Genomic DNA, 26,318 nt, shown 5'->3' on the forward strand with positions numbered 1-26,318 from the left:
CGCGGAATTTGTCACTGGAAAAACCAAGCTATTTTGGGATACAAATACACACAGTCTTGTACAACTAACTTTGTGGGGACACACAATTCAGTCCCATTAAAAATACTATTTTCCTAAACCCTAACCTCCTTAATTAACCTTACCCTGAAACTAACCCTAACCATAACACTGTTTCTAACCTTAACCCTAAAGCCCCTAGAAAATAAATAAATAATAGCCAAATAATTGACCTTGAGGGAACCAACAAAATGTCCACAGTTGGTCCAATTTATTTATTTTTTTCCTATGGGGAAAATGAATGGCGTTTGATTTGTGTGTCTGGTTTTAGGACAAACGTCGAAAATAAGGTTCTGGTAAACAGGTTTAGGAGATCTGATAGATTTTCTCAGCTAACGTCACTTTTTATCCATTTTGAAGAATTTATGTCATTTTTAAAAAAGCACATAAAGGCGTCATAATTCATAAAGTTCATGTTAACTGACTGCTATTATTTCATAGAACAGAACGTATATAATAATAGCAGTCTCCTTGTCCTGTGTTAACCTCAGACCTTATTTTCAGTGTTTGTTCCCGAAACCCTGTTCTTTCCCCATATGGATGACGAAACGAACCAGGGGCAAATCATTTTCCGGGTTTTAGGACTACACAGATAGAACAATGAGCCAGATATTTCACCACATGTATAAACGTGAAGCATCCGGTTGGCGTTTCCACTCACTATCAAATATGGTGATGAGAGGAAGCCCAGTGGCCGACACTGGGAGAAGATGGATTTTGATGAAGTTCTAATAATTTTCTCATTGATAAAACATTTGAAGTCCATACAGTTTACAAAACTAGAATCTTTAATAAACATAGTGGACTGCGTTTTGTAGACTGTATCACCAACGTTTTTTTTTTTAAATGCGTTGTTTAGAAGAAGTGTAAAAGCGAAATTAGTTCTTGCGCATTCGCACTTTACATAGCAGGAGTTCACTAACGGAAATATGCAAATAACCGCTAGGCTCCGCCCACCTCCTTCCTCGTTCTGCCCACTGATTCATTTGCTGCCATTGGAAAAAGGCTCTAGTCTATCTTGGGTTAATTATGAAGTCTTTGTTGGCGCGCTCTATTTACGATATAATTATACCACAGATGTCCTGCAGGTGGCGACAAAACCATTTCCAATGTCAGTGATACATGTTATGTTACCAATGACACACATAAACATAATTGGTTGTTACACACACACAAATCCACATCATTCTGAAGGACAAACACACACACACACACAATTCATTTTAACATATTTTTATTAAAGTTGCATAAAAGTGTAACAAAATTGGTAAATAACAAGACCCTGTTGATATTGCTACATTTTTGTTTTTCAGTTTGTTCATCTTTTCCTCCAGAAACACATCACTTCTAAAACAGCATTTATTTTAATCAATAAAATATCTTTTTTTTTTGTTGTTGTTTGTTTGTTTTTTGCAAGTTGTCATACAGTAAAATAAGTCCGACACACCCAACAACAGTCTATCAGGGCTACGTCTCCAATGGTTTCTTTATTCCCCTACACACTGCACTACATTAGACCAGAGACTTATGGGTAAGTAAGTCGCCATATCAGAGTCAGAACAGCCCATATGAGCATGTTTCATGTGCTGTGAGGCAGATGTACAAGTACACCCTGGAAAGAACGGCAGTCTTATCACAGGGCCCACATAGGGCTCTGGCCAAAAGTAGTGCACTATATAGGGAATAGGGTGCCATTTGGGACACACCCAAGGCTTAATAATAATAACAATAATAATAAACACAGTAAAAAATTGTCCTAGAATAGATATTTGCATCTAAAGAATGCAGTGTAGAGATATAAATGACCTCTAGGTGACCTCTAGATGACCTATTTTCTAAACAACAATAGGATCTCCTTTTTAAAAAGAGGAGAAACATCAACAACAAACAAACATTGTTCCATTAAAAATTAAAGTCCCGTTCTATTTGGTTTGTAACATAAATAAAGGCCAAAAGGCAAAGTCGGATTTTTATTCAATCTGGGAAAACCTTAAACGCCCGTGATAGAAATGTCAAGGTCATTTCCGAATTGAGTAGACTTATACAGGTTTTACCGGTGAATGAGGTCTCCACGGAAACATCCCCTTTCAGACACGCTGTAAAGCTGAACTTCCACGATGCGGATTGAATAGAGAGATGGAGGGAGGGGAAGGTGTCATCGGTGTAGATGATTGTTGGAAGTAGAACGGAAGGAGAGAGAAGAAGGAAGGAGTGAGGGCCAAATAGAGAGATGTGTGTCTGTGTGTGTGTGGGTGTGTGTGTGTGTGTGTGTGTCTCTGTGTGTGTGTGGGTGTGTGTGTGTGTGTGTGTCTGTGTGTGTGTGTGTGTGTGTGAGGACAGATAGAGAGCTGATAAGCAACACTGAGGCCTTGTGAGCCAGGAAGGGTAAGACCTCTGATTCTCTCTCTCTCTCTCTCTCTCTCCCTGTCGCTCTATTTATCTCTCAATGATTAGGTTTTTCACCCCCCCTTCCCATTTGTGTGTTTGTTGGAGAGAGAGCCACTATTAACATGTGAGCATGAAGGAGCAGCAGCTGTGGTCTGTGACTCTGTTACTGCTGTTTCCTGTGTGCGTGTGTGTGTGTGTGAGTGTGTGTGTGTGTTGCTATTTGGATAAAAGCATCCAGACAGCCATAATTTTCCACTACAGTGCCCCCCCCTCCCCCCTCCCTCCCTTTGCTTGCCCTGCCTTCATTCCCTCCTCCCATCTCACCCCTCATTGGTTTACTGCTCTACTGAAAACTCTCCATGAGTCCTCACTGAAAATAGCCCTTAGACTGCACACTACGTGAGAGAAAAGAAACTGTTTTAGAGAAGAAGAAGAACAAAAAGAGACAGAGAAATATAGAGCAAGAAAGAAACAAGGCCACTTTGTTCAAGTCCCCCGGTGTGTGTGTGTGTGTGTGTGTGTTGTGTGTGTGTGTGTGTGTGTGTGTTCCAGACCACACACACGTTAAACACACACAGAGCTGCGTATAGGGCAGCAGGTATCCTAGTGGTTAAGAGCATTGGACCAATAACAGAAAGGTTGTTGGTTTGTATCCCCGAACCGACTAGGTGAAAAATCTGCCGTTGTGCCCTTGAGCAAGGCACTTAACCCTAATCGCTCCTATAAGTCGCTCTGGATAAGAGCATCGGCTAAATGACTAACATTTAAATGTATACACTGTATTATACGCAGGAGTCAGTCCCATCCTAAAACTCAAAAGGTTATGTCCCAAAATGGCTCCTAATCACCTAGTCCACAACCAGAGCCAAAATGGCTCCCTATCGCCCAGTCCACAACCAGAGCCAAAATGGCTCCCTATCACCTAGTCCACAACCAGAGCCAAAATGGCTCCCTATCGCCCAGTCCACAACCAGAGCCAAAATGTCTCCCTATCTCCTAGTCCACAACCAGAGCCAAAATGGCTCCCTATCACCCAGTCCACAACCAGAGCCCTGGTTAGAAGTAGTGGACTATAAAAGATAAGTTACCATTTGGGACTAAAACTCACCACTACTAAACATACAGCCACATTATAGTATGCTATGTTCACTGGCATCACATTAACATGAGAAATAGCACAGATCCATTGATCATTTAACAACAATACATACCCCTTTAAAAAAACTAAAAAATAAGATTCAACTAAATAAAACATTAAAATAAAACCACAGGATAGGACATCATGAGCCATGCTTAGATCTGATTGGCTGCTTCAATCTTCTCTCCTCCTCTTCCACCCTCTCTTCTCTTTATCTTCGTCCCTCTACTCCACTCTCTTCTCCTCCTCCTCCCGCCATCTCTGAGGAGGCAAAGCTCCTATTTCTTCAGTTTTCGTGAGGTTGGGGGTGGGGGAAGGCCATTTGGGCTGAGGGAGGAGAAAGGGGTGAGGTTATTTCTTCTGGGGGGTGGTGAGTTTCTGCATGCCACGAATCTTATCCAGCAGATCAGACACAAAGTCCTACAGGGAGAGAAGAGGGACAAAACACACCGTTAGTAACAACCACCTACAGGGAGAGAAGAGGGACAAAACACACCATTAGTAACAACATCCTACAAGGAGAGAAGAGGGACAAAACACACCGTTAGTAACAACCACCTACAGGGAGAGAAGAGGGACAAAACACACCGTTAGTAACAACCACCTACAGTGAGAGAAGAGGGACAAAACACACCATTAGTAACAACATCCTACAAGGAGAAAAGAGGGACAAAACACACCGTTAGTAACAACATCCTACAAGGAGAGAAGAGGGACAAAACACACTGTTAGTAACAACATCCTACAAGGAGAGAAGAGGGACAAAACACACCGTTAGTAACAACATCCTACAAGGAGAGAAGAGGGACAAAACACACCGTTAGTAACAACATCCTACAAGGAGAGAAGAGGGACAAAACACACCATTAGTAACAACATCCTAAAAGGAGAGAAGAGGGACAAAACACACCGTTAGTAACAACATCCTACAAGGAGAGAAGAGGGACAAAACACACCGTTAGTAACAACCACCTACAGGGAGAGAAGAGGGACAAAACACACTGTTAGTAACAACCACTTACAGGGAGAGAAGAGGGACAAAACACACTGTTAGTAACAACCACCTACAGGGAGAGAAGAGGGACAAAACACACTGTTAGTAACAACATCCTACAGGGAGAGAAGAGGGACAAAACACACCATTAGTAACAACCACCTACAGGGAGAGAAGAGGGACAAAACACACCGTTAATAACAACATCCTACAGGGAGAGAAGAGGGACAAAACACACTGTTAGTAACAACATCCTACAGGGAGAGAAGAGGGACAAAACACACCGTTAGTAACAACATCCTACAAGGAGGGAAGAGGGACAAAACACACTGTTAGTAACAACCACCTACAGTGAGAGAAGAGGGACAAAACACACTGTTAGTAACAACATCCTACAGGGAGAGAAGAGGGACAAAACACACCGTTAGTAACAACCACCTACAGTGAGAGAAGAGGGACAAAACACACCGTTAGTAACAACATCCTACAAGGAGAGAAGAGGGACAAAACACACCGTTAGTAACAACATCCTACAGGGAGAGAAGAGGGACAAAACACACTGTTAGTAACAACATCCTACAGGGAGAGAAGAGGGACAAAATACACCGTTAGTAACAACCACCTACAGTGAGAGAAGAGGGACAAAACACACTGTTAGTAACAACATCCTACAAGGAGAGAAGAGGGACAAAACACACCGTTAGTAACAACATCCTACAGGGAGAGAAGAGGGACAAAACACACCGTTAGTAACAACCACCTACAGTGAGAGAAGAGGGACAAAACACACCGTTAGTAACAACATCCTACAAGGAGAGAAGAGGGACAAAACACACCGTTAGTAACAACATCCTACAGGGAGAGAAGAGGGACAAAACACACCGTTAGTAACAACCACCTACAGTGAGAGAAGAGGGACAAAACACACCGTTAGTAACAACATCCTACAAGGAGAGAAGAGGGACAAAACACACTGTTAGTAACAACATCCTACAAGGAGAGAAGAGGGGCAAAACACACTGTTAGTAACAACATCCTACAAGGAGAGAAGAGGGACAAAACACACTGTTAGTAACAACATCCTACAAGGAGAGAAGAGGGACAAAACACACCATTAGTAACAACATCCTACAAGGAGAGAAGAGGGACAAAACACACCGTTAGTAACAACCACCTACAGGGAGAGAAGAGGGACAAAACACACTGTTAGTAACAACATCCTACAGGGAGAGAAGAGGGACAAAACACACCGTTAGTAACAACATCCAACAGGGAGGGAAGAGGGACAAAACACACCGTTAGTAACAACCACCTACAGGGAGAGAAGAGGGACAAAACACACTGTTAGTAACAACCACCTACAAGGAGAGAAGAGGGACAAAACACACCGTTAATAACAACATCCTACAGGGAGAGAAGAGGGACAAAACACACCGTTAATAACAACATCCTACAGGGAGAGAAGAGGGACAAAACACACTGTTAGTAACAACCACCTACAGTGAGAGAAGAGGGACAAAACACACTGTTAGTAACAACATCCTACAAGGAGAGAAGAGGGACAAAACACACCGTTAGTAACAACATCCTACAGGGAGAGAAGAGGGACAAAACACACCGTTAGTAACAACCACCTACAGTGAGAGAAGAGGGACAAAACACACCGTTAGGAACAACATCCTACAAGGAGAGAAGAGGGACAAAACACACCGTTAGTAACAACATCCTACAGGGAGAGAAGAGGGACAAAACACACCGTTAGTAACAACCACCTACAGTGAGAGAAGAGGGACAAAACACACCGTTAGTAACAACATCCTACAAGGAGAGAAGAGGGACAAAACACACTGTTAGTAACAACCACCTACAGTGAGAGAAGAGGGACAAAACACACCGTTAGAAACAACTGTCTCTAGGGCAGGGCTCTCCAACCCTGTTCCTGGAGAGAGACCCTCCTGGAGGTTTTAACTCCAACCCTGTTCCTGGAGAGATACCTTCCTGTAGGTTTTAACTCCAACCCTGTACCTGGAGAGAGACCCTCCTGGAGGTTTTAACTCCAACCCTGTTCCTGGAGAGAGAGACCCTCCGGTAGGTTTCAAATCCATCCACAGTTGTAACTGACTTGATTCATTTTATAAACCATGGCAAAATTAAAATCAGCTCAAGGACAAGTGTCTAGGGGATAGGTGCTAGGGGTTGTGTGTGGCCCTGGCTAAGGAAGGGAGACTCTTTTTTTGATTAGGATCCCCATTAGCTAGGGAGCAGCTACTCTTCCTGGGGTTCAAAACCCTAAAATACACGACCCCCCGATTCAACAGCAGCATGAGGAATATATTATTGCCGAAAGGCCTGACGTACCTCAGTAGGTTTGTAACAGTCTATCAGGAGATCTTTAACTCTGGCTCCTCGGTCATCATCACTGGGCATGTCCAGCAGCTCATCCACATCTATCTCCAACTCTGGTATAGCCTCTTCCTGAAATAGAGGAGAGAAGAGGAGAGAGGGATGAGAAACCAGTGAAATGGAAGAAGATCTGCGAGTCGACAAGTGGATACAACACAGTAATCTTTCAGGAGGTGCATAAGATGGTACCCCCCTCCCCCATTGTACTTACAACAAATGCCTTGTTGGCTAAGTAGGTCGTTGTATTGTACATTTGTCTGCATTACTCTTAGATCATGACGTCAATTGCAGAGTAGACATGATCCCAATTCTGTTTCCAAGACGGCAGCGTTTTAGAAAAAGCCACACAAAAAAGGTTGATTTGTGCTGATTTATTGTCACATTGAACCACATTGAATCATATTGAACCATATTGAGCCATATTGAACCATATTGAGGCACATTGAAACATATTGAACCCCATCGAACCATATTAGGCCATATTGAGCTACATTGAACCATATTGAGCCACATTGAACCATATTGAACCATATTGAATCATATTGAACCATATTGAGCCATATTGAGCCATATTGAGCCATATTGAGCCATATTGAACCATATTGAACCATATTGAACCATATTGAGCGCCGTAGTTTAATAACTTTTAAAAACAATAACTGTCATATTTGAATTCCTCCATCTTTATGCACCGTAGCCATTCTTCAATGTTGTTTCACTGTTGTTTCAATGTTGCTTCAATGTTGTTTCAATGTTGGTTCACTCTCATTGGGTTGGCCACTAGGCTAACTTTAAATAGCCAATTAAGTAGTGTAGTTGTAATTGGGATGGCCCCTAGGCTAACTTTAAATAGCCAATTAAGTAGTGTAGTTGTAATTGGGATGGCCCCTAGGCTAACTTTAAATAGCCGATTACATACAGTTGAAGTCGGAAGTTTACATACACTTGTCTTGTTAACAAACTGTAGTTTTGGCAAGTCGGTTAGACCATCTAGTTTGCCCATGACACAAGTCATTTTTCCAACAACTGTTTACAGACAGATTATTTCACTTATAATTCACTGTATCACAATTCCAGTGGGTCAGAAGTTTACATACACTAAGTCGTTTGCCTTTATACAGCTTGGAAAATTCCAGAAAATGATGTCATGGCTTTAGAAGCTTCTGATAGGCTAATTGACATCATTTGAGTCAATTGGAGGTGTACCTGTGGATTTATTTCAAGGCCTACCATCAAACTCAGTGCCTCTTTGCTTGACATCATGGGAAAATCAAAAAAAATCAGCCAAGACCTCAGAAAAGAAATTGTAGACCTCCACAAGTCTGGTTCATCCTTGGGAGCAATTTTCAAATGCCTGAAGGTACCACGTTCATCTGTACAAACAACAGTACGCAAGTATAAACACCATGGGACCACACAGCCGTCAGACCGCTCAGGAAGGAGACGCGTTCTGTCTCCTAGAGATAAACGTACTTTGGTGCGAAAAGTGCAAATCAATCCCAGGACAACAGCAAAGGACCTTGTGAAGATGCTGGAGGAAACAGGTACAAAAGTATATATATCCACAGTAAAATTAGTCCTATATCAACATAACCTGAAAGGCTGTTCAGCAAGGAAGAAGCCACTGCTCCAAAACCGCCATAAAAAAGCCAGACTACGTTTTGCAACTGCACATGGGGACAAAGATTTTACTATTTGGAGAAATGTCCTCTGGTCTGATGAAACAAAAAAAAGAACTGTTTGGCCATAATGACCATCGTTATGTTTCGAGGAAAAAGGGGGAGGCTTGCAAGCTGAAGAACACCATCCCAACCGTGAAGCACAGGGGTGGCAGCATCATGTTGTGGGGGTGCTTTGCTGCAGGAGGGACTGGTGCACTTTACAAAATAGATGGTATCATGAGGTAGGAAAATGATGTGGATATATTGAAGCAACATCTCAAGACATTAGTCAGGAAGTTAAAGCTTAGTCGCATATGGGTCTTCCAAATGGACAATGACCCCAAGCATACTTCCAAAGTTGTGGCAAAATGGATTATGGACAACAAAGTCAAGGTATTGGAGTGGCCATCACAAAGCCCTGACCTCAATCCTATAGAACATTTGTGGGTAGAACTGAAACAGCGTGTGCGAGCAAGGAGGCCTACAAACCTGACTCAGTTACACCAGCTCTGTCAGGAGGAATAGGCCAAAATTCACCCAACTTATTGTTGGAAGCTTGTGGAAGGCTACTCGAAATGCTTTACCCAAGTTAAACAATTTAAAGGCAATGCTACCAAATACTAATTGAGTGTATGTAAACTTCTGACCCACTGGGAATGTGATGAAAGAAACAAAAGCTGAAATAAATCATTATCTCTACTATTATTCTGACATTTCACATTCTTAATATAAAGTGGTGATCCTAACTGACCTAAGATACCTGATAATAATATTAATGATAATAATTGTATCGTCGTTATTATGATAATAATAATAATAATAATAATAATAATATGAATGATAATAATGATAATAATATTATATATATATTAAATGTATTATCATTATTATCATTAATATTTTATCATTATTATCATTATTATCATAATAACGACGATAAAATTAATGATAATAGTATTAATGATAATTATGTTAAAAATATTAATGATATCGATGATAGTAATAACAATAATATGAACGATAATGATAATAATAATATTAATAATAATGATAATAATATTAATGATAATGATGGTAATAATACAAATAATGATAATAATATTAATGATAGCGATGATACTAATAATAATAATAGTAATATGAACGATAATGATAATAATAATATGAATAATACACGGTTCAATTTACTAAAACAACTGATACAACTATTAGGAAATCTGACAGAGAACTCAGTCTTGAGCTTTCCTCCGTGATGTCATCAGTGCTGCTTGACAACCCTTTGGGTGCTAAATGTTTTCACTCTGAATATTCCGTGAGTCCTAAGTAGGCAAGCCATTCTAAGGTAGTGTGCGCCCTCTACTGGGGCAAAACAATGACTAACACGGGCCAGGCATTTTCAGGTAATTGGTCATTGGTAATGCAAAACCATCTCTCTGTAGCGCTCCTTAGCTAATTTTAACGACTAGCGAGTTACTTTCCACAGTAAGTAAAGTTGTAACCTAACAAGTTCATTTTAAAAAGTACCGTTCCCGGGTGACAGCTGATGCATCTCCTCTCCTTCAGTGTCCAACTACATGTACCTGCGTTGACAGACATGTCATGTTATATGCTGAACAACTCCAGGTAATATCAGTAGCATTTGTCAAACTGAGCACTGAGCTCAGCTTCGCATGCTGACCAATGAGAAGTAAACGACCTGTTCCTGATCTCCTTCAGCATTCAAAATACTAAAATGGCAACGCGTGATATTAGGCTTTATTAGTTGAGTGACAACCGATGTCATTTGCTAGGTAATTATTATCAATGGGATGTTGAACATGGTGTTTTACCAGAATAAAAGTGAGCTAGTGGCTAAACCTGCTGAACAGGTTTACTATAGATTATTATAGATTACAATAGATTATTATAGATTACTATAGATTATTATAGATTACTATAGATTATTATAGATTACTATAGATTACTATAGATTACTATAGATTATTATAGATTACTATAGATTATTATAGATTACTATAGATTATTATAGATTACTATAGATTACTATAGATTATTATAGATTACTATAGATTATTATAGATTACTATAGATTATTATAGATTTCATTTAGATTGTTCACCATCGGCAAAAGTTTTGGTAGTTTTGCTTTAAACAATCCGTGTTTATGGTTATATTTTCTAGATATACAGGGTAAAATTACTAGTTTCATAACAAGGACACCTCGCCGTTTGCGAGGCGCACTGCGTGGCCAAAGAAGATCTCTCTGTAGCTAATTTGTAAACGATAAATATTGATACATAACTAGTTCAAACACTTATTAATCTGAAAAAAATGAGTTAGTGGGTAATGGTGATTTCAGAACCAGTGTGGAAGGACAAAAAACGACATTGTCCCCTCTAATCTCATAGATCCATGGTAGATGTCTAGTCTCCATAATGGCTCTAATCTGATTGGTGGTGGGGTGGGAGATGTCTTCCTCATGACTCTAATCTGATTGGTGGTGGGGTGGTAGATGTCTAGTCTCCATAATGGCTCTAATCTGATTGGTGGTGGGGTGGTAGATGTCTTCCTTATGACTCTAACCTGATTGGTGGTGGGGTGGTAGATGTCTTCCTCATGACTCTAATCTGATTGGTGGTGGGGTGGTAGATGTCTTCCTCATGACTCTAATCTGATTGGTGGTGGGGTGGTAGATGTCTAGTCTCCATAATGGCTCTAATCTGATTGGTGGTGGGGTGGTAGATGTCTTCCTTATGACTCTAATCGGATTGGTGGTGGGGTGGTAGATGTCTCCCTTATCACTCTAATCTGATTGGTGGTGGGGTGGTAGAGGTCTTCCTTATGACTCTAATCTGATTGGTGGTGGGGTGGTAGTTGTCTAGTCTCCATTATGACTCTAATCTGATTGGTGGTGGGGTGGTAGATGTCTCCCGTATGGCTCTAATCTGATTGGTTGAGGGGTGGTAGATGTCTAGTCTCCATTATGACTCTAATCTGTAAAAATATATATTAGAAAATAAATATATATATAGATTAGAAAACATATGTGACTCTGGATGACAACATAATGTTTGTTTCCAACTTTAGGAATGTTTTCATAAAGAAGTTAAATATGCATCGTGTTTTGCTTCCATGCCATGATACTAACAAGTAACACAATACTGGTATCGTACAGACACCATAAAGATACAGGTATCAGCCCTAGTATAGACACCATAAAGATAGAGGTACCAGCCCTAGTACAGACACCATCAAGATACAGGTACCAGCCCTAGTATAGACACCATAAAGGTACAGGTATCAGCCCTAGTACAGACACCAAAACGATACAGGTACCAGCCCTAGTATAGACACCATAAAGATACAGACACCATAAAGATACAGGTACCAGCCCTGGTATAGACACCATAAAGATACAGGTACCAGCCCTAGTATAGACACCATAAAGATACAGGTACCAGCCCTAGTATAGACACCATAAAGATACAGACACCATAAAGATACAGGTACCAGCCCTAGTATAGATACCATGAAGATACAGACACCATAAAGATACAGAAACCAGCCCTAGTATAGATACCATAAATATACAGACACCATAAAGATACAGGTACCCGCCCTCGTATAGACACCATAAAGATACAGACACCATCAAGATACAGGTACCAGCCCTAGTATAGACACCATAAATATACAGACACCATAAAGATACAGGTACCCGCCCTCGTATAGACACCATACATATACAGACACCATAAAGATACAGGTACCAGCCCTAGTATAGACACCATAAAGATACAGACACCATCAAGATACAGGTACCAGCCCTAGTATAGATACCATAAATATACAGACACCATAAAGATACAGGTACCCGCCCTCGTATAGACACCATAAAGATACAGGTACCCGCCCTCGTATAGACACCATAAAGATACAGGTACGAGCCCTAGTACAGACACCATAAAGATACAGGTACCCGCCCTCGTATAGACACCATAAAGATACAGGTACGAGCCCTAGTACAGACACCATAAAGATACAGGTACCAGCACTAGTATAGACACCATAAAGATACAGACACCATAAAGATACAGGTACCAGCCCTAGTATAGACACCATGAAGATACAGGTACCAGCCCTAGTATAGACACCATAAAGATACAGGCATCAGCCCTAGTATAGAAACCATAAAGATACAGGTGCCAGCCCTAGTATAGACACCATAAAGATACAGACACCATAAAGATACAGGTATCAGCCCTAGTATAGACACCGTAAAGATACAGGTACCAGCCCTAGTATAGACACCATAAAGATACAGGTATCAGCCCTAGTATAGACACCATAAAGATACAGGTATCAGCCCTAGTATAGACACCATAAAGACACAGGTATTAGCCCTAGTATAGACACCATAAAGATACAGACACCATAAAGATACAGGTATCAGCCCTAGTATAGACACCATAAAGATACAGGTACCAGCCCTAGTATAGACACCATAAAGATACAGGTATCAGCCCTAGTATAGACACCATAAAGATACAGGTATCAACCCTAGTACGTAGTAGTATAGACAGTAGTATCAGCCCTATTATAGAAACCCTAGTATTAGTACATTGGTCAAAATAGCTCAAACTCAGTATTATTTGGTTAGGGAACATTGATGCAGAGTGATATTTAAAACTTGTCTCCGATGTTTTTTTAACCAGATTTAATTCAGGATTGAGACTAGATAGGAACAAGCAATACCCATTGGAACGTTATTCTGGCTTTGGCATTATGAAAAATAAAACTATCCCAGGGTTTTCAGAAGACTGAGGCGGGTTTTCCTCTAACTTTTACCCGCTGCTTTGATATTTATTTTGTTACTGACAAGCTCCCTAGTTCCTGCAGATGACAAGCATACCCATAACATGATGCTGCTACCACAATATTTTAAAATACAAAAAGGGATCAACAACACTCCTCTCTCTCTCTCTCTCCCATCATCCTCCCCCTCGATTAGGGCTGCCCAAGCCGGCTGTCACTGCACCTGTCTACTGATCACACACACACACACACGCACACGCGCACACGCACGTGACATTCAAATTGAGTAAACACTTTAAGCTGGTGTGAGAAGGGGAACGGGGTATGTGTGTGTGTGTGTGTGTGTGTGTGTGTGTCTCTGTGCGTGTGTGTGTGTCTCTGTGTGTGTGTGTGTGTGTGTATGTGTCTCTGTGTGTCTGTGTGTGTGTGTGTCTCTGTGTGTGTGAGCCTCTGTGTGTCTGTGTGCGTGTGTGTGTGTGTGTGAGTTTGTGTGTCTCTGTGTGTGTTTGTGTGTCTCTGTGTGTGTTTGGGTGTCTCTGTGTGTGTTTGTGTGTCTCTGTGTGTCTGTGTGTGTGTGAGTCTCTGTGTGTATCTGTGTATGTGTGTCTGTGTGTGTTTGTGTGTCTCTTGTGTGTCTCTGTGTGTCTGTGTGCGTGTGTCTCTGTGTGTGTTTGTGTGTCTCTGTGTGTGTGTGTGAGTCTCTGTGTGTATCTGTGTATGTGTGTCTGTGTGTGTTTGTGTGTCTCTTGTGTGTCTCTGTGTGTCTGTGTGCGTGTGTCTCTGTGTGTGTTTGTGTGTCTCTGTGTGTCTCTGTGTGTCTCTGTGTGTGTGCGTGTGTCTCTGTGTGTGTTTGTGTGTCTATGTGTGTTTGTGTGTCTATATGTGTTTGTGTGTCTCTTTGTGTGTTTGCGTGTCTCTGTGTGTGTTTGTGTGTCTGTGTGTGTGTGCGTGTGTCTCTGTGTGTGTTTGTGTGTCTATGTGTGTTTGTGTGTCTCTGTGTGTCTCTGTGTGTGTTTGTGTGTCTATGTGTGTTTGTGTGTCTATATGTGTTTGTGTGTCTCTGTGTGTCTCTGTGTGTGTTTGTGTGTCTCTGTGTGTCTCTCTGTGTCTCTGTGTGTGTTTGTATGTCTCTGTGTGTGTTTGTGTGTCTCTGCGCGTGTTTGTGTGTCTCTTTGTGTGCGTGTTTGTGTGTCTCTGTGTGTGCGTGTGCGTGTGTCTATGTGTGTTTGTGTGTCTTTGTGTGTTTGTGTGTCTCTGTCTCTGTGTGTGTGTGTGTGTGTGTGTGTGTGTGTGTGTGTGTGTGTGTGTGTGTGTGTGTGTGTGTGTGTCTGTGTGTGTTTGTGTGTCTCTCTGTGTGTGTTCGTGTGTCTCTGTGTGTGTTCGTGTGTCTCTGTGTGTGTTCGTGTGTCTCTGTGTGTGTGTTTGTGTGTCTCTGTGTGTGTTTGTGTGTCTTTGTGTGTCTCTGTGTGTATCTGTGTGTGTTTGTGTGTCTGTTTGTGTGTCTCTGTGTGTGTTTGTGTGTCTCTGTGTGTGTTTGTGTGTCTCTGTGTGCGTTTGTATGTCTCACTGTGTGTCTCTGTGTGTCACTGTGTGTCTCTGTGTCTCTGTGTGTCTCTGTCTCTGTGTGTCTCTGTGTGTCTCTGTGTGTCTCTGTGTGTCTCTGTGTGTCTCTGTTTGTTTCTGTGTCTCTGTTTGTTTCTGTGTCTTTGTGTGTCTCTGTCTCTGTTTGTCTCTGTGTGTCTCTGTCTCTGTTTGTCTCTGTGTGTCTCTGTGTGTCTCTGTGTGTCTCTGTCTGTCTCTGTGTGTCTCTGTCTGTCTCTGTTTGTCTCTGTGTGTGTCTCTGTGTTTGTCTCTGTGTGTGTCTCTGTGTGTGTCTCTGTGTGTGTCTCTGTGTGGATTCAAGCAGAGAAGCAGAGAGAGAAAACAGATAGAATGGTTGTGACAGGCGGCTGTTACTGTCAAGACTACTGCAGTAGTGATCTCACACACACACACACACACACACTCACACACACACTCACACTCACACACACACACACACACACACTGAGAAAAATAGACACACACACAAGCCCAGACACAAAGGCACAGACAGACAGACAGACAGACACACACACAAGCCCAGACACAGACAGACAGACAGACAGACAGACAGACACACACACAAGCACAGACAGACAGACAGACAGACAGACAGACAGACAGACAGACAGACACACACACACACAAGCACAGACAGACAGACAGACAGACAGACAGACAGACAGACAGACAGACGCTGGGGTGAGGTAAGCCGACACAAAGAATGTTCCACACAACATGTGCTACAAGCCAGTCAGTCAGGGAGAGAAGGAGAAAGGAGAGAGGAGAATGAGAAGGAGTGGAATAGAGGAGAAGGAGTGGGAGAAGAGAGGAAGAGAGGAGAAGGAGTGAGAGAGGAGAAGGAGTGAGAGAGGAGGAGAGGGGAAGGAGTGAGAGAGAGAGGAGGAGAGGAGAAGGAGTGGGAGAGAGGAGAAGGAGTGGGAGAGAGGAGAAGGAGTGTGAGAGAGGAGAAGGAGTGAGAGAGGAGGAGAGGAGAAGGAGTGAGAGAGAGAGGAGGAGAGGAGAAGGAGTGTGAAAGAGGAGAAGGAGTGAGAGAGAGGAGAAGGAGTGAGAGAGAGGAGAAGGAGTGGGAGAGAGGAGAAGGAGTGGGAGAGGAGAGATTCTTACACACACAGTATATCTAAGCCTTTCTCTGTCAGCATTCTAACAAACCTGGTTTTGTGAGTGAGAGGATGTTTATGTGTTTCTGGACAGAATGTGTGTGTGTCTTCCTGGACAGAATGTGTGTTTATTGGTCAGTGTGTGTTGTGTATAGAGAGAGAGAGAGAGGCAGTGCATTGTAGCGTGTAAGTTGTGTGTGTGTGTGTGTGTGTGTCTACAGGCTGCTCACATAGAGAGAAATTAGAAGTGACAGTATGGGAGCGTGTGTGTGTGAGTGTGTCCGTCTCTGTTACCACACCACTCTGACACACACACACAGTCTTTCTGAGAGGATGATGATGATGAAGCTGCCGATGAAGAGTGTCAGATGGGACAGATCAGAGGATCACCATCACACTACACCCCTAGACATAAACCCTTCATATCACTGCTATAAGCACTACAACCCTAGACATAACCCTTCATATCACTGCTATAAGCATCACACCCCTAGACATAACCCTTCATATCACTGCTATAAGCATCACACCCCTAGACATAAACCCTTCATATCACTGCTATAAGCACTACACCCCTAGACAAAACCCTTCATATCACTGCTATAAGCATCACACCCCTAGACATAAACCCTTCATATCACTGCTATAAGCACTACAACCCTAGACATAACCCTTCATATCACTGCTATAAGCATCACACCCCTAGACATAAACCCTTCATATCACTGCTATAAGCACTAAACCCCTAGACATAACCCTTCATTTCACTGCTATAAGCATCACACCCCTAGACATAACCCTTCATATCACTGCTATAAGCATCACACCCCTAGACATAAACCCTTCATATCACTGCTATAAGCACTACACCCCTAGACATAACCCTTCATATCAATGCTATAAGCATCACACCCCTAGACATAACCCTTCATATCACTGCTATAAGCACTACACCCCTAGACATAACCCTTCATATCACTGCTATAAGCATCACACCCCTAGACATAAACCCTTCATATCACTGCTATAAGCACTACAACCCTAGACATAACCCTTCATATCACTGCTATAAGCATCACACCCCTAGACATAACCCTTCATATCACTGCTATAAGCATCACACCCCTAGACATAAACCCTTCATATCACTGCTATAAGCACTACACCCCTAGACATAACCCTTCATATCAATGCTATAAGCATCACACCCCTAGACATAACCCTTCATATCACTGCTATAAGCACTACACCCCTAGACATAACCCTTCATATCACTGCTATAAGCATCACACCCCTAGACATAAACCCTTCATATCACTGCTATAAGCACTACAACCCTAGACATAACCCTTCATATCACTGCTATAAGCATCACACCCCTAGACATAACCCTTCATATCACTGCTATAAGCATCACACCCCTAGACATAACCCTTCATATCACTGCTATAAGCATCACACCCCTAGACATAACCCTTCATATCACTGCTATAAGCATCACACCCCTAGACATAACCCTTCATATCACTGCTATAAGCATTACACCCCTAGACATAACCCTTCATATCACTGCTATAAGCATCACACCCCTAGACATAACCCTTCGTATCACTGCTATAAGCACTACAACCCTAGACATAACCCTTCATATCACTGTTATAACCACCTCATTACAAGTAAAATATTTAGAAATATAGTATTGTTGTAAGAGGTTCAATGGAGAGGGAGAGGAGAAGGAGTCCTCTGTCAGCTTAAACCATCTACTAACTGATAGTGATGGAGAGGGAGAGGAGAAGGAGTCCTCTGTCAGCTTAAACCATATACTAACTGATAGTGATGGAGAGGGAGAGGAGTCCTCTGTCAGCTTAAACCATCTACTAACTGATAGTGATGGAGAGGGAGAGGGAGAGGAGTCCTCTGTCAGCTTAAACCATCTACTAACTGATAGTGATGGAGAGGGAGAGGGAGAGGAGTCCTCTGTCAGCTTAAACCATCTACTAACTGATAGTGATGGAGAGGGAGAGGAGTCCTCTGTCAGCTTAAACCATCTACTAACTGATAGTGATGGAGAGGGAGAGGGAGAGGAGTCCTCTGTCAGCTTAAACCATGTACTAACTGATAGTGATGGAGAGGGAGAGGAGTCCTCTGTCAGCTTAAACCATCTACTATCTGATAGTGATGGAGAGGGAGAGGAGTCCTCTGTCAGCTTAAACCATCTACGAACTGATAGTGATGGAGAGGGAGAGGGAGAGGAGTCCTCTGTCAGCTTAAACCATCTACTAACTGATAGTGATGGAGAGGGAGAGGAGTCCTCTGTCAGCTTAAACCATCTACTAACTGATAGTGATGGAGAGGGAGAGGAGAAGGAGTCCTCTGTCGGCATAAACCATCTACTAACTGATAGTGATGGAGATGGAGAGGAGTCCTCTGTCAGCTTAAACCATCTACTAACTGATAGTGATGGAGAGGGAGAGGGAGAGGAGTCCTCTGTCAGCTTAAACCATCTACTAACTGATAGTGATGGAGAGGGAGAGGAGAAGGAGTCCTCTGTCAGCTTAAACCATCTACTAACTGATAGTGATGGAGAGGGAGAGGAGTCCTCTGTCAGCTTAAACCATCTACTAACTGATAGTGATGGAGAGGGAGAGGGAGAGGAGTCCTCTGTCAGCTTAAACCATGTACTAACTGATAGTGATGGAGAGGAGAAGGAGTCCTCTGTCAGCTTAAACCATCTACTAACTGATAGTGATGGAGAGGGAGAGGGAGAGGAGTCCTCTGTCAGCTTAAACCATCTACTAACTGATAGTGATGGAGATGGAGAGGAGTCCTCTGTCAGCTTAAACCATCTACTAACTGATAGTGATGGAGAGGGAGAGGGAGAGGAGTCCTCTGTCAGCTTAAACCATCTACTAACTGATAGTGATGGAGAGGGAGAGGAGAAGGAGTCCTCTGTCAGCTTAAACCATCTACTAACTGATAGTGATGGCGAGGGAGAGGAGTCCTCTGTCAGCTTAAACCATCTACTAACTGATAGTGATGGAGAGGGAGAGGGAGAGGAGTCCTCTGTCAGCTTAAACCATCTACTAACTGATAGTGATGGAGAGGGAGAGGGAGAGGAGTCCTCTGTCAGCTTAAACCATCTACTAACTGATAGTGATGGAGAGGGAGAGGAGTCCTCTGTCAGCTTAAACCATGTACTAACTGATAGTGATGGAGAGGGAGAGGGAGAGGAGTCCTCTGTCAGCTTAAACCATCTACTAACTGATAGTGATGGAGAGGGAGAGGAGTCCTCTGTCAGCTTAAACCATCTACTAACTGATAGTGATGGAGAGGGAGAGGAGTCCTCTGTCAGCTTAAACCATCTACTAACTGATAGTGATGGAGAGGGAGAGGGAGAGGAGTCCTCTGTCAGCTTAAACCATCTACTAACTGATAGTGATGGAGAGGGAGAGGGAGAGGAGTCCTCTGTCAGCTTAAACCATCTACTAACTGATAGTGATGGAGAGGGAGAGAGAGAGGAGTCCTCTGTCAGCTTAAACCATCTACTAACTGATAGTGATGGAGAGGGAGAGGAGAAGGAGTCCTCTGTCAGCTTAAACCATGTACTAACTGATAGTGATGGAGAGGGAGAGGGAGAGGAGTCCTCTGTCAGCTTAAACCATCTATTAACTGATAGTGATGGAGAGGGAGAGGAGTCCTCTGTCAGCTTAAACCATCTACTAACTGATAGTGATGGAGAGGGAGAGGAGTGCTCTGTCAGCTTAAACCATCTACGAACTGATAGTGATGGAGAGGGAGAGGAGTCCTCTGTCAGCTTAAACCATATACTAACTGATAGTGATGGAGAGGGAGAGGGAGAGGAGTCCTCTGTCAGCTTAAACCATCTACTAACTGATAGTGATGGAGAGGGAGAGGGAGAGGAGTCCTCTGTCAGCTTAAACCATCTACTAACTGATAGTGATGGAGAGGGAGAGGGAGAGGAGTCCTCTGTCAGCTTAAACCATCTACTAACTGATAGTGATGGAGAGGGAGAGGGAGAGGAGTCCTCTGTCAGCTAAAACCATCTACTAACTGATAGTGATGGAGAGGGAGAGGGAGAGGAGTCCTCTGTCAGCTTAAACCATGTACTAACTGATAGTGATGGAGAGGGAGAGGAGTCCTCTGTCAGCTTAAACCATCTACTAACTGATAGTGATGGAGAGGGAGAGGAGTCCTCTGTCAGCTTAAACCATCTACTAACTGATAGTGATGGAGAGGGAGAGGGAGAGGAGTCCTCTGTCAGCTTAAACCATCTACTAACTGATAGTGATGGAGAGGGAGAGGGAGAGGAGTCCTCTGTCAGCTTAAACCATCTACTAACTGATAGTGATGGAGATGGAGAGGAGTCCTCTGTCAGCTTAAACCATCTACTAACTGATAGTGATGGAGAGGGAGAGGGAGAGGAGTCCTCTGTCAGCTTAAACCATCTACTAACTGATAGTGATGGAGAGGGAGAGGAGAAGGAGTCCTCTGTCAGCTTAAACCATCTACTAACTGATAGTGATGGAGAGGGAGAGGAGTCCTCTGTCAGCTTAAACCATCTACTAACTGATAGTGATGGAGAGGGAGAGGGAGAGGAGTCCTCTGTCAGCTTAAACCATCTACTAACTGATAGTGATGGAGAGGGAGAGGGAGAGGAGTCCTCTGTCAGCTTAAACCATCTACTAACTGATAGTGATGGAGAGGGAGAGGAGTCCTCTGTCAGCTTAAACCATGTACTAACTGATAGTGATGGAGAGGGAGAGGGAGAGGAGTCCTCTGTCAGCTTAAACCATCTACTAACTGATAGTGATGGAGAGGGAGAGGGAGAGGAGTCCTCTGTCAGCTTAAACCATCTACTAACTGATAGTGATGGAGAGGGAGAGGAGTCCTCTGTCAGCTTAAACCATCTACTAACTGATAGTGATGGAGAGGGAGAGGAGTCCTCTGTCAGCTTAAACCATCTACTAACTGATAGTGATGGAGAGGGAGAGGGAGAGGAGTCCTCTGTCAGCTTAAACCATCTACTAACTGATAGTGATGGAGAGGGAGAGGGAGAGGAGTCCTCTGTCAGCTTAAACCATCTACTAACTGATAGTGATGGAGAGGAGAAGGAGTCCTCTGTCAGTTTAAACCATCTACTAACTGATAGTGATGGAGAGGGAGAGGAGAAGGAGTCCTCTGTCAGCTTAAACCATCTACTAACTGATAGTGATGGAGAGGGAGAGGGAGAGGAGTCCTCTGTCAGTTTAAACCATCTACTAACTGATAGTGATGGAGAGGGAGAGGGAGAGGAGTCCTCTGTCAGCTTAAACCATCTACTAACTGATAGTGATGGAGATGGAGAGGAGAAGGAGTCCTCTGTCGGCATAAACCATCTACTAACTGATAGTGATGGAGATGGAGAGGAGTCCTCTGTCAGCTTAAACCATCTACTAACTGATAGTGATGGAGAGGGAGAGGGAGAGGAGTCCTCTGTCAGCTTAAACCATCTACTAACTGATAGTGATGGAGAGGGAGAGGAGTCCTCTGTCAGCTTAAACCATCTACTAACTGATAGTGATGGAGAGGGAGAGGGAGAGGAGTCCTCTGTCAGCTTAAACCATCTACTAACTGATAGTGATGGAGAGGGAGAGGGAGAGGAGTCCTCTGTCAGCTTAAACCATCTACTAACTGATAGTGATGGAGAGGGAGAGGAGAAGGAGTCCTCTGTCAGCTTAAACCATCTACTAACTGATAGTGATGGAGAGGGAGAGGGAGAGGAGTCCTCTGTCAGCTTAAACCATCTACTAACTGATAGTGATGGAGAGGGAGAGGGAGAGGAGTCCTCTGTCAGCTTAAACCATGTACTAACTGATAGTGATGGAGAGGAGAAGGAGTCCTCTGTCAGCTTAAACCATCTACTAACTGATAGTGATGGAGAGGGAGAGGGAGAGGAGTCCTCTGTCAGCTTAAACCATCTACTAACTGATAGTGATGGAGATGGAGAGGAGTCCTCTGTCAGCTTAAACCATCTACTAACTGATAGTGATGGAGAAGGAGAGGGAGAGGAGTCCTCTGTCAGCTTAAACCATCTACTAACTGATAGTGATGGAGAGGGAGAGGAGAAGGAGTCCTCTGTCAGCTTAAACCATCTACTAACTGATAGTGATGGCGAGGGAGAGGAGTCCTCTGTCAGCTTAAACCATCTACTAACTGATAGTGATGGAGAGGGAGAGGGAGAGGAGTCCTCTGTCAGCTTAAACCATCTACTAACTGATAGTGATGGAGAGGGAGAGGGAGAGGAGTCCTCTGTCAGCTTAAACCATCTACTAACTGATAGTGATGGAGAGGGAGAGGAGTCCTCTGTCAGCTTAAACCATGTACTAACTGATAGTGATGGAGAGGGAGAGGGAGAGGAGTCCTCTGTCAGCTTAAACCATCTACTAACTGATAGTGATGGAGAGGGAGAGGGAGAGGAGTCCTCTGTCAGCTTAAACCATCTACTAACTGATAGTGATGGAGAGGGAGAGGAGTCCTCTGTCAGCTTAAACCATCTACTAACTGATAGTGATGGAGAGGGAGAGGGAGAGGAGTCCTCTGTCAGCTTAAACCATCTACTAACTGATAGTGATGGAGAGGGAGAGGGAGAGGAGTCCTCTGTCAGCTTAAACCATCTACTAACTGATAGTGATGGAGAGGGAGAGAGAGAGGAGTCCTCTGTCAGCTTAAACCATCTACTAACTGATAGTGATGGAGAGGGAGAGGAGAAGGAGTCCTCTGTCAGCTTAAACCATGTACTAACTGATAGTGATGGAGAGGGAGAGGGAGAGGAGTCCTCTGTCAGCTTAAACCATCTATGAACTGATAGTGATGGAGAGGGAGAGGAGTCCTCTGTCAGCTTAAACCATCTACTAACTGATAGTGATGGAGAGGGAGAGGAGTCCTCTGTCAGCTTAAACCATCTACGAACTGATAGTGATGGAGAGGGAGAGGAGTCCTCTGTCAGCTTAAACCATATACTAACTGATAGTGATGGAGAGGGAGAGGGAGAGGAGTCCTCTGTCAGTTTAAACCATCTACTAACTGATAGTGATGGAGAGGGAGAGGAGTCCTCTGTCAGCTTAAACCATCTACTAACTGATAGTGATGGCGAGGGAGAGGAGTCCTCTGTCAGCTTAAACCATCTACTAACTGATAGTGATGGAGAGGGAAAGGAGAAGGAGTCCTCTGTCAGCTTAAACCATCTACTAACTGATAGTGATGGAGAGGGAGAGGAGAAGGAGTCCTCTGTCAGCTTAAACCATCTACTAACTGATAGTGATGGAGAGGGAGAGGAGTCCTCTGTCAACTTAAACCATCTACTAACTGATAGTGATGGAGAGGGAGAGGAGTCCTCTGTCAGCTTAAACCATCTACTAACTGATAGTGATGGAGAGGGAGAGGAGAAGGAGTCCTCTGTCAGCTTAAACCATCTAGTAACTGATAGTGATGGAGAGGGAGAGGAGTCCTATGTCAACTTAAACCATCTACTAACTGATAGTGATGGAGAGGGAGAGGAGTCCTCTGTCAGCTTAAACCATCTACTAACTGATAGTGATGGAGATGGATAGGAGAAGGAGTCCTCTGTCAGCTTAAACCATCTACTAACTGATAGTGATGGAGATGGAGAGGAGAAGGAGTCCTCTGTCGGCATAAACCATCTACTAACTGATAGTGATGGAGATGGAGAGGAGTCCTCTGTCAGCTTAAACCATCTACTAACTGATAGTGATGGAGAGGGAGAGGGAGAGGAGTCCTCTGTCAGCTTAAACCATCTACTAACTGATAGTGATGGAGAGGGAGAGGAGAAGGAGTCCTCTGTCAGCTTAAACCATCTACTAACTGATAGTGATGGAGAGGGAGAGGAGTCCTCTGTCAGCTTAAACCATCTACTAACTGATAGTGATGGAGAGGGAGAGGGAGAGGAGTCCTCTGTCAGCTTAAACCATGTACTAACTGATAGTGATGGAGAGGAGAAGGAGTCCTCTGTCAGCTTAAACCATCTACTAACTGATAGTGATGGAGAGGGAGAGGGAGAGGAGTCCTCTGTCAGCTTAAACCATCTACTAACTGATAGTGATGGAGAGGGAGAGGAGAAGGAGTCCTCTGTCAGCTTAAACCATCTACTAACTGATAGTGATGGCGAGGGAGAGGAGTCCTCTGTCAGCTTAAACCATCTACTAACTGATAGTGATGGAGAGGGAGAGGGAGAGGAGTCCTCTGTCAGCTTAAACCATCTACTAACTGATAGTGATGGAGAGGGAGAGGGAGAGGAGTCCTCTGTCAGCTTAAACCATCTACTAACTGATAGTGATGGAGAGGGAGAGGAGTCCTCTGTCAGCTTAAACCATGTACTAACTGATAGTGATGGAGAGGGAGAGGGAGAGGAGTCCTCTGTCAGCTTAAACCATCTACTAACTGATAGTGATGGAGAGGGAGAGGGAGAGGAGTCCTCTGTCAGCTTAAACCATCTACTAACTGATAGTGATGGAGAGGGAGAGGAGTCCTCTGTCAGCTTAAACCATCTACTAACTGATAGTGATGGAGAGGGAGAGGGAGAGGAGTCCTCTGTCAGCTTAAACCATCTACTAACTGATAGTGATGGAGAGGGAGAGGGAGAGGAGTCCTCTGTCAGCTTAAACCATCTACTAACTGATAGTGATGGAGAGGGAGAGGAGTCCTCTGTCAGCTTAAACCATCTACTAACTGATAGTGATGGAGAGGGAGAGGGAGAGGAGTCCTCTGTCAGCTTAAACCATCTACTAACTGATAGTGATGGAGAGGGAGAGGAGAAGGAGTCCTCTGTCAGCTTAAACCATCTACTAACTGATAGTGATGGAGAGGGAGAGGAGTCCTCTGTCAGCTTAAACCATCTACTAACTGATAGTGATGGAGAGGGAGAGGGAGAGGAGTCCTCTGTCAGCTTAAACCATGTACTAACTGATAGTGATGGAGAGGAGAAGGAGTCCTCTGTCAGCTTAAACCATCTACTAACTGATAGTGATGGAGAGGGAGAGGGAGAGGAGTCCTCTGTCAGCTTAAACCATCTACTAACTGATAGTGATGGAGATGGAGAGGAGTCCTCTGTCAGCTTAAACCATCTACTAACTGATAGTGATGGAGAGGGAGAGGAGTCCTCTGTCAGCTTAAACCATCTACTAACTGATAGTGATGGAGAGGGAGAGGGAGAGGAGTCCTCTGTCAGCTTAAACCATCTACTAACTGATAGTGATGGAGAGGGAGAGGGAGAGGAGTCCTCTGTCAGCTTAAACCATCTACTAACTGATAGTGATGGAGAGGGAGAGGAGTCCTCTGTCAGCTTAAACCATCTACTAACTGATAGTGATGGAGAGGGAGAGGGAGAGGAGTCCTCTGTCAGCTTAAACCATCTACTAACTGATAGTGATGGAGAGGGAGAGGAGAAGGAGTCCTCTGTCAGCTTAAACCATCTACTAACTGATAGTGATGGAGAGGGAGAGGAGTCCTCTGTCAGCTTAAACCATCTACTAACTGATAGTGATGGAGAGGGAGAGGGAGAGGAGTCCTCTGTCAGCTTAAACCATGTACTAACTGATAGTGATGGAGAGGAGAAGGAGTCCTCTGTCAGCTTAAACCATCTACTAACTGATAGTGATGGAGAGGGAGAGGGAGAGGAGTCCTCTGTCAGCTTAAACCATCTACTAACTGATAGTGATGGAGATGGAGAGGAGTCCTCTGTCAGCTTAAACCATCTACTAACTGATAGTGATGGAGAGGGAGAGGGAGAGGAGTCCTCTGTCAGCTTAAACCATCTACTAACTGATAGTGATGGAGAGGGAGAGGAGAAGGAGTCCTCTGTCAGCTTAAACCATCTACTAACTGATAGTGATGGCGAGGGAGAGGAGTCCTCTGTCAGCTTAAACCATCTACTAACTGATAGTGATGGAGAGGGAGAGGGAGAGGAGTCCTCTGTCAGCTTAAACCATGTACTAACTGATAGTGATGGAGAGGGAGAGGGAGAGGAGTCCTCTGTCAGCTTAAACCATCTATTAACTGATAGTGATGGAGAGGGAGAGGAGTCCTCTGTCAGCTTAAACCATCTACTAACTGATAGTGATGGAGAGGGAGAGGAATCCTCTGTC

The 26,318-nt window shown here is 43.6% G+C and overlaps 1 protein-coding gene across 2 annotated transcripts in view; it reads right to left on the reverse strand.

The window, feature by feature from the left end:
- Nucleotides 1-1,452: 1,452 nt before the first annotated feature.
- LOC139379120 (protein phosphatase 1 regulatory subunit 14B-like) overlaps nucleotides 1,453-26,318 on the reverse strand; it is a 47,718-nt gene continuing 22,852 nt past the window's right edge. The window contains exons 2-3 of one of the 2 annotated variants that reach the window (XM_071121952.1): nucleotides 6,936-7,052; nucleotides 1,453-4,003 (exon numbers count right to left, since the gene is read on the reverse strand). In XM_071121952.1, the coding sequence (XP_070978053.1) occupies nucleotides 3,935-4,003; nucleotides 6,936-7,052 (186 nt within the window). In that variant the 3' untranslated portion in view covers nucleotides 1,453-3,934. The remainder of the gene's footprint in view (nucleotides 4,004-6,935; nucleotides 7,053-26,318) is intronic. The other variant, XM_071121951.1, reaches the window with a different exon arrangement.

Source organism: Oncorhynchus clarkii, chromosome 21 (assembly GCF_045791955.1).
Source record: "Oncorhynchus clarkii lewisi isolate Uvic-CL-2024 chromosome 21, UVic_Ocla_1.0, whole genome shotgun sequence".
Taxonomy (NCBI): domain Eukaryota; kingdom Metazoa; phylum Chordata; class Actinopteri; order Salmoniformes; family Salmonidae; genus Oncorhynchus; species Oncorhynchus clarkii.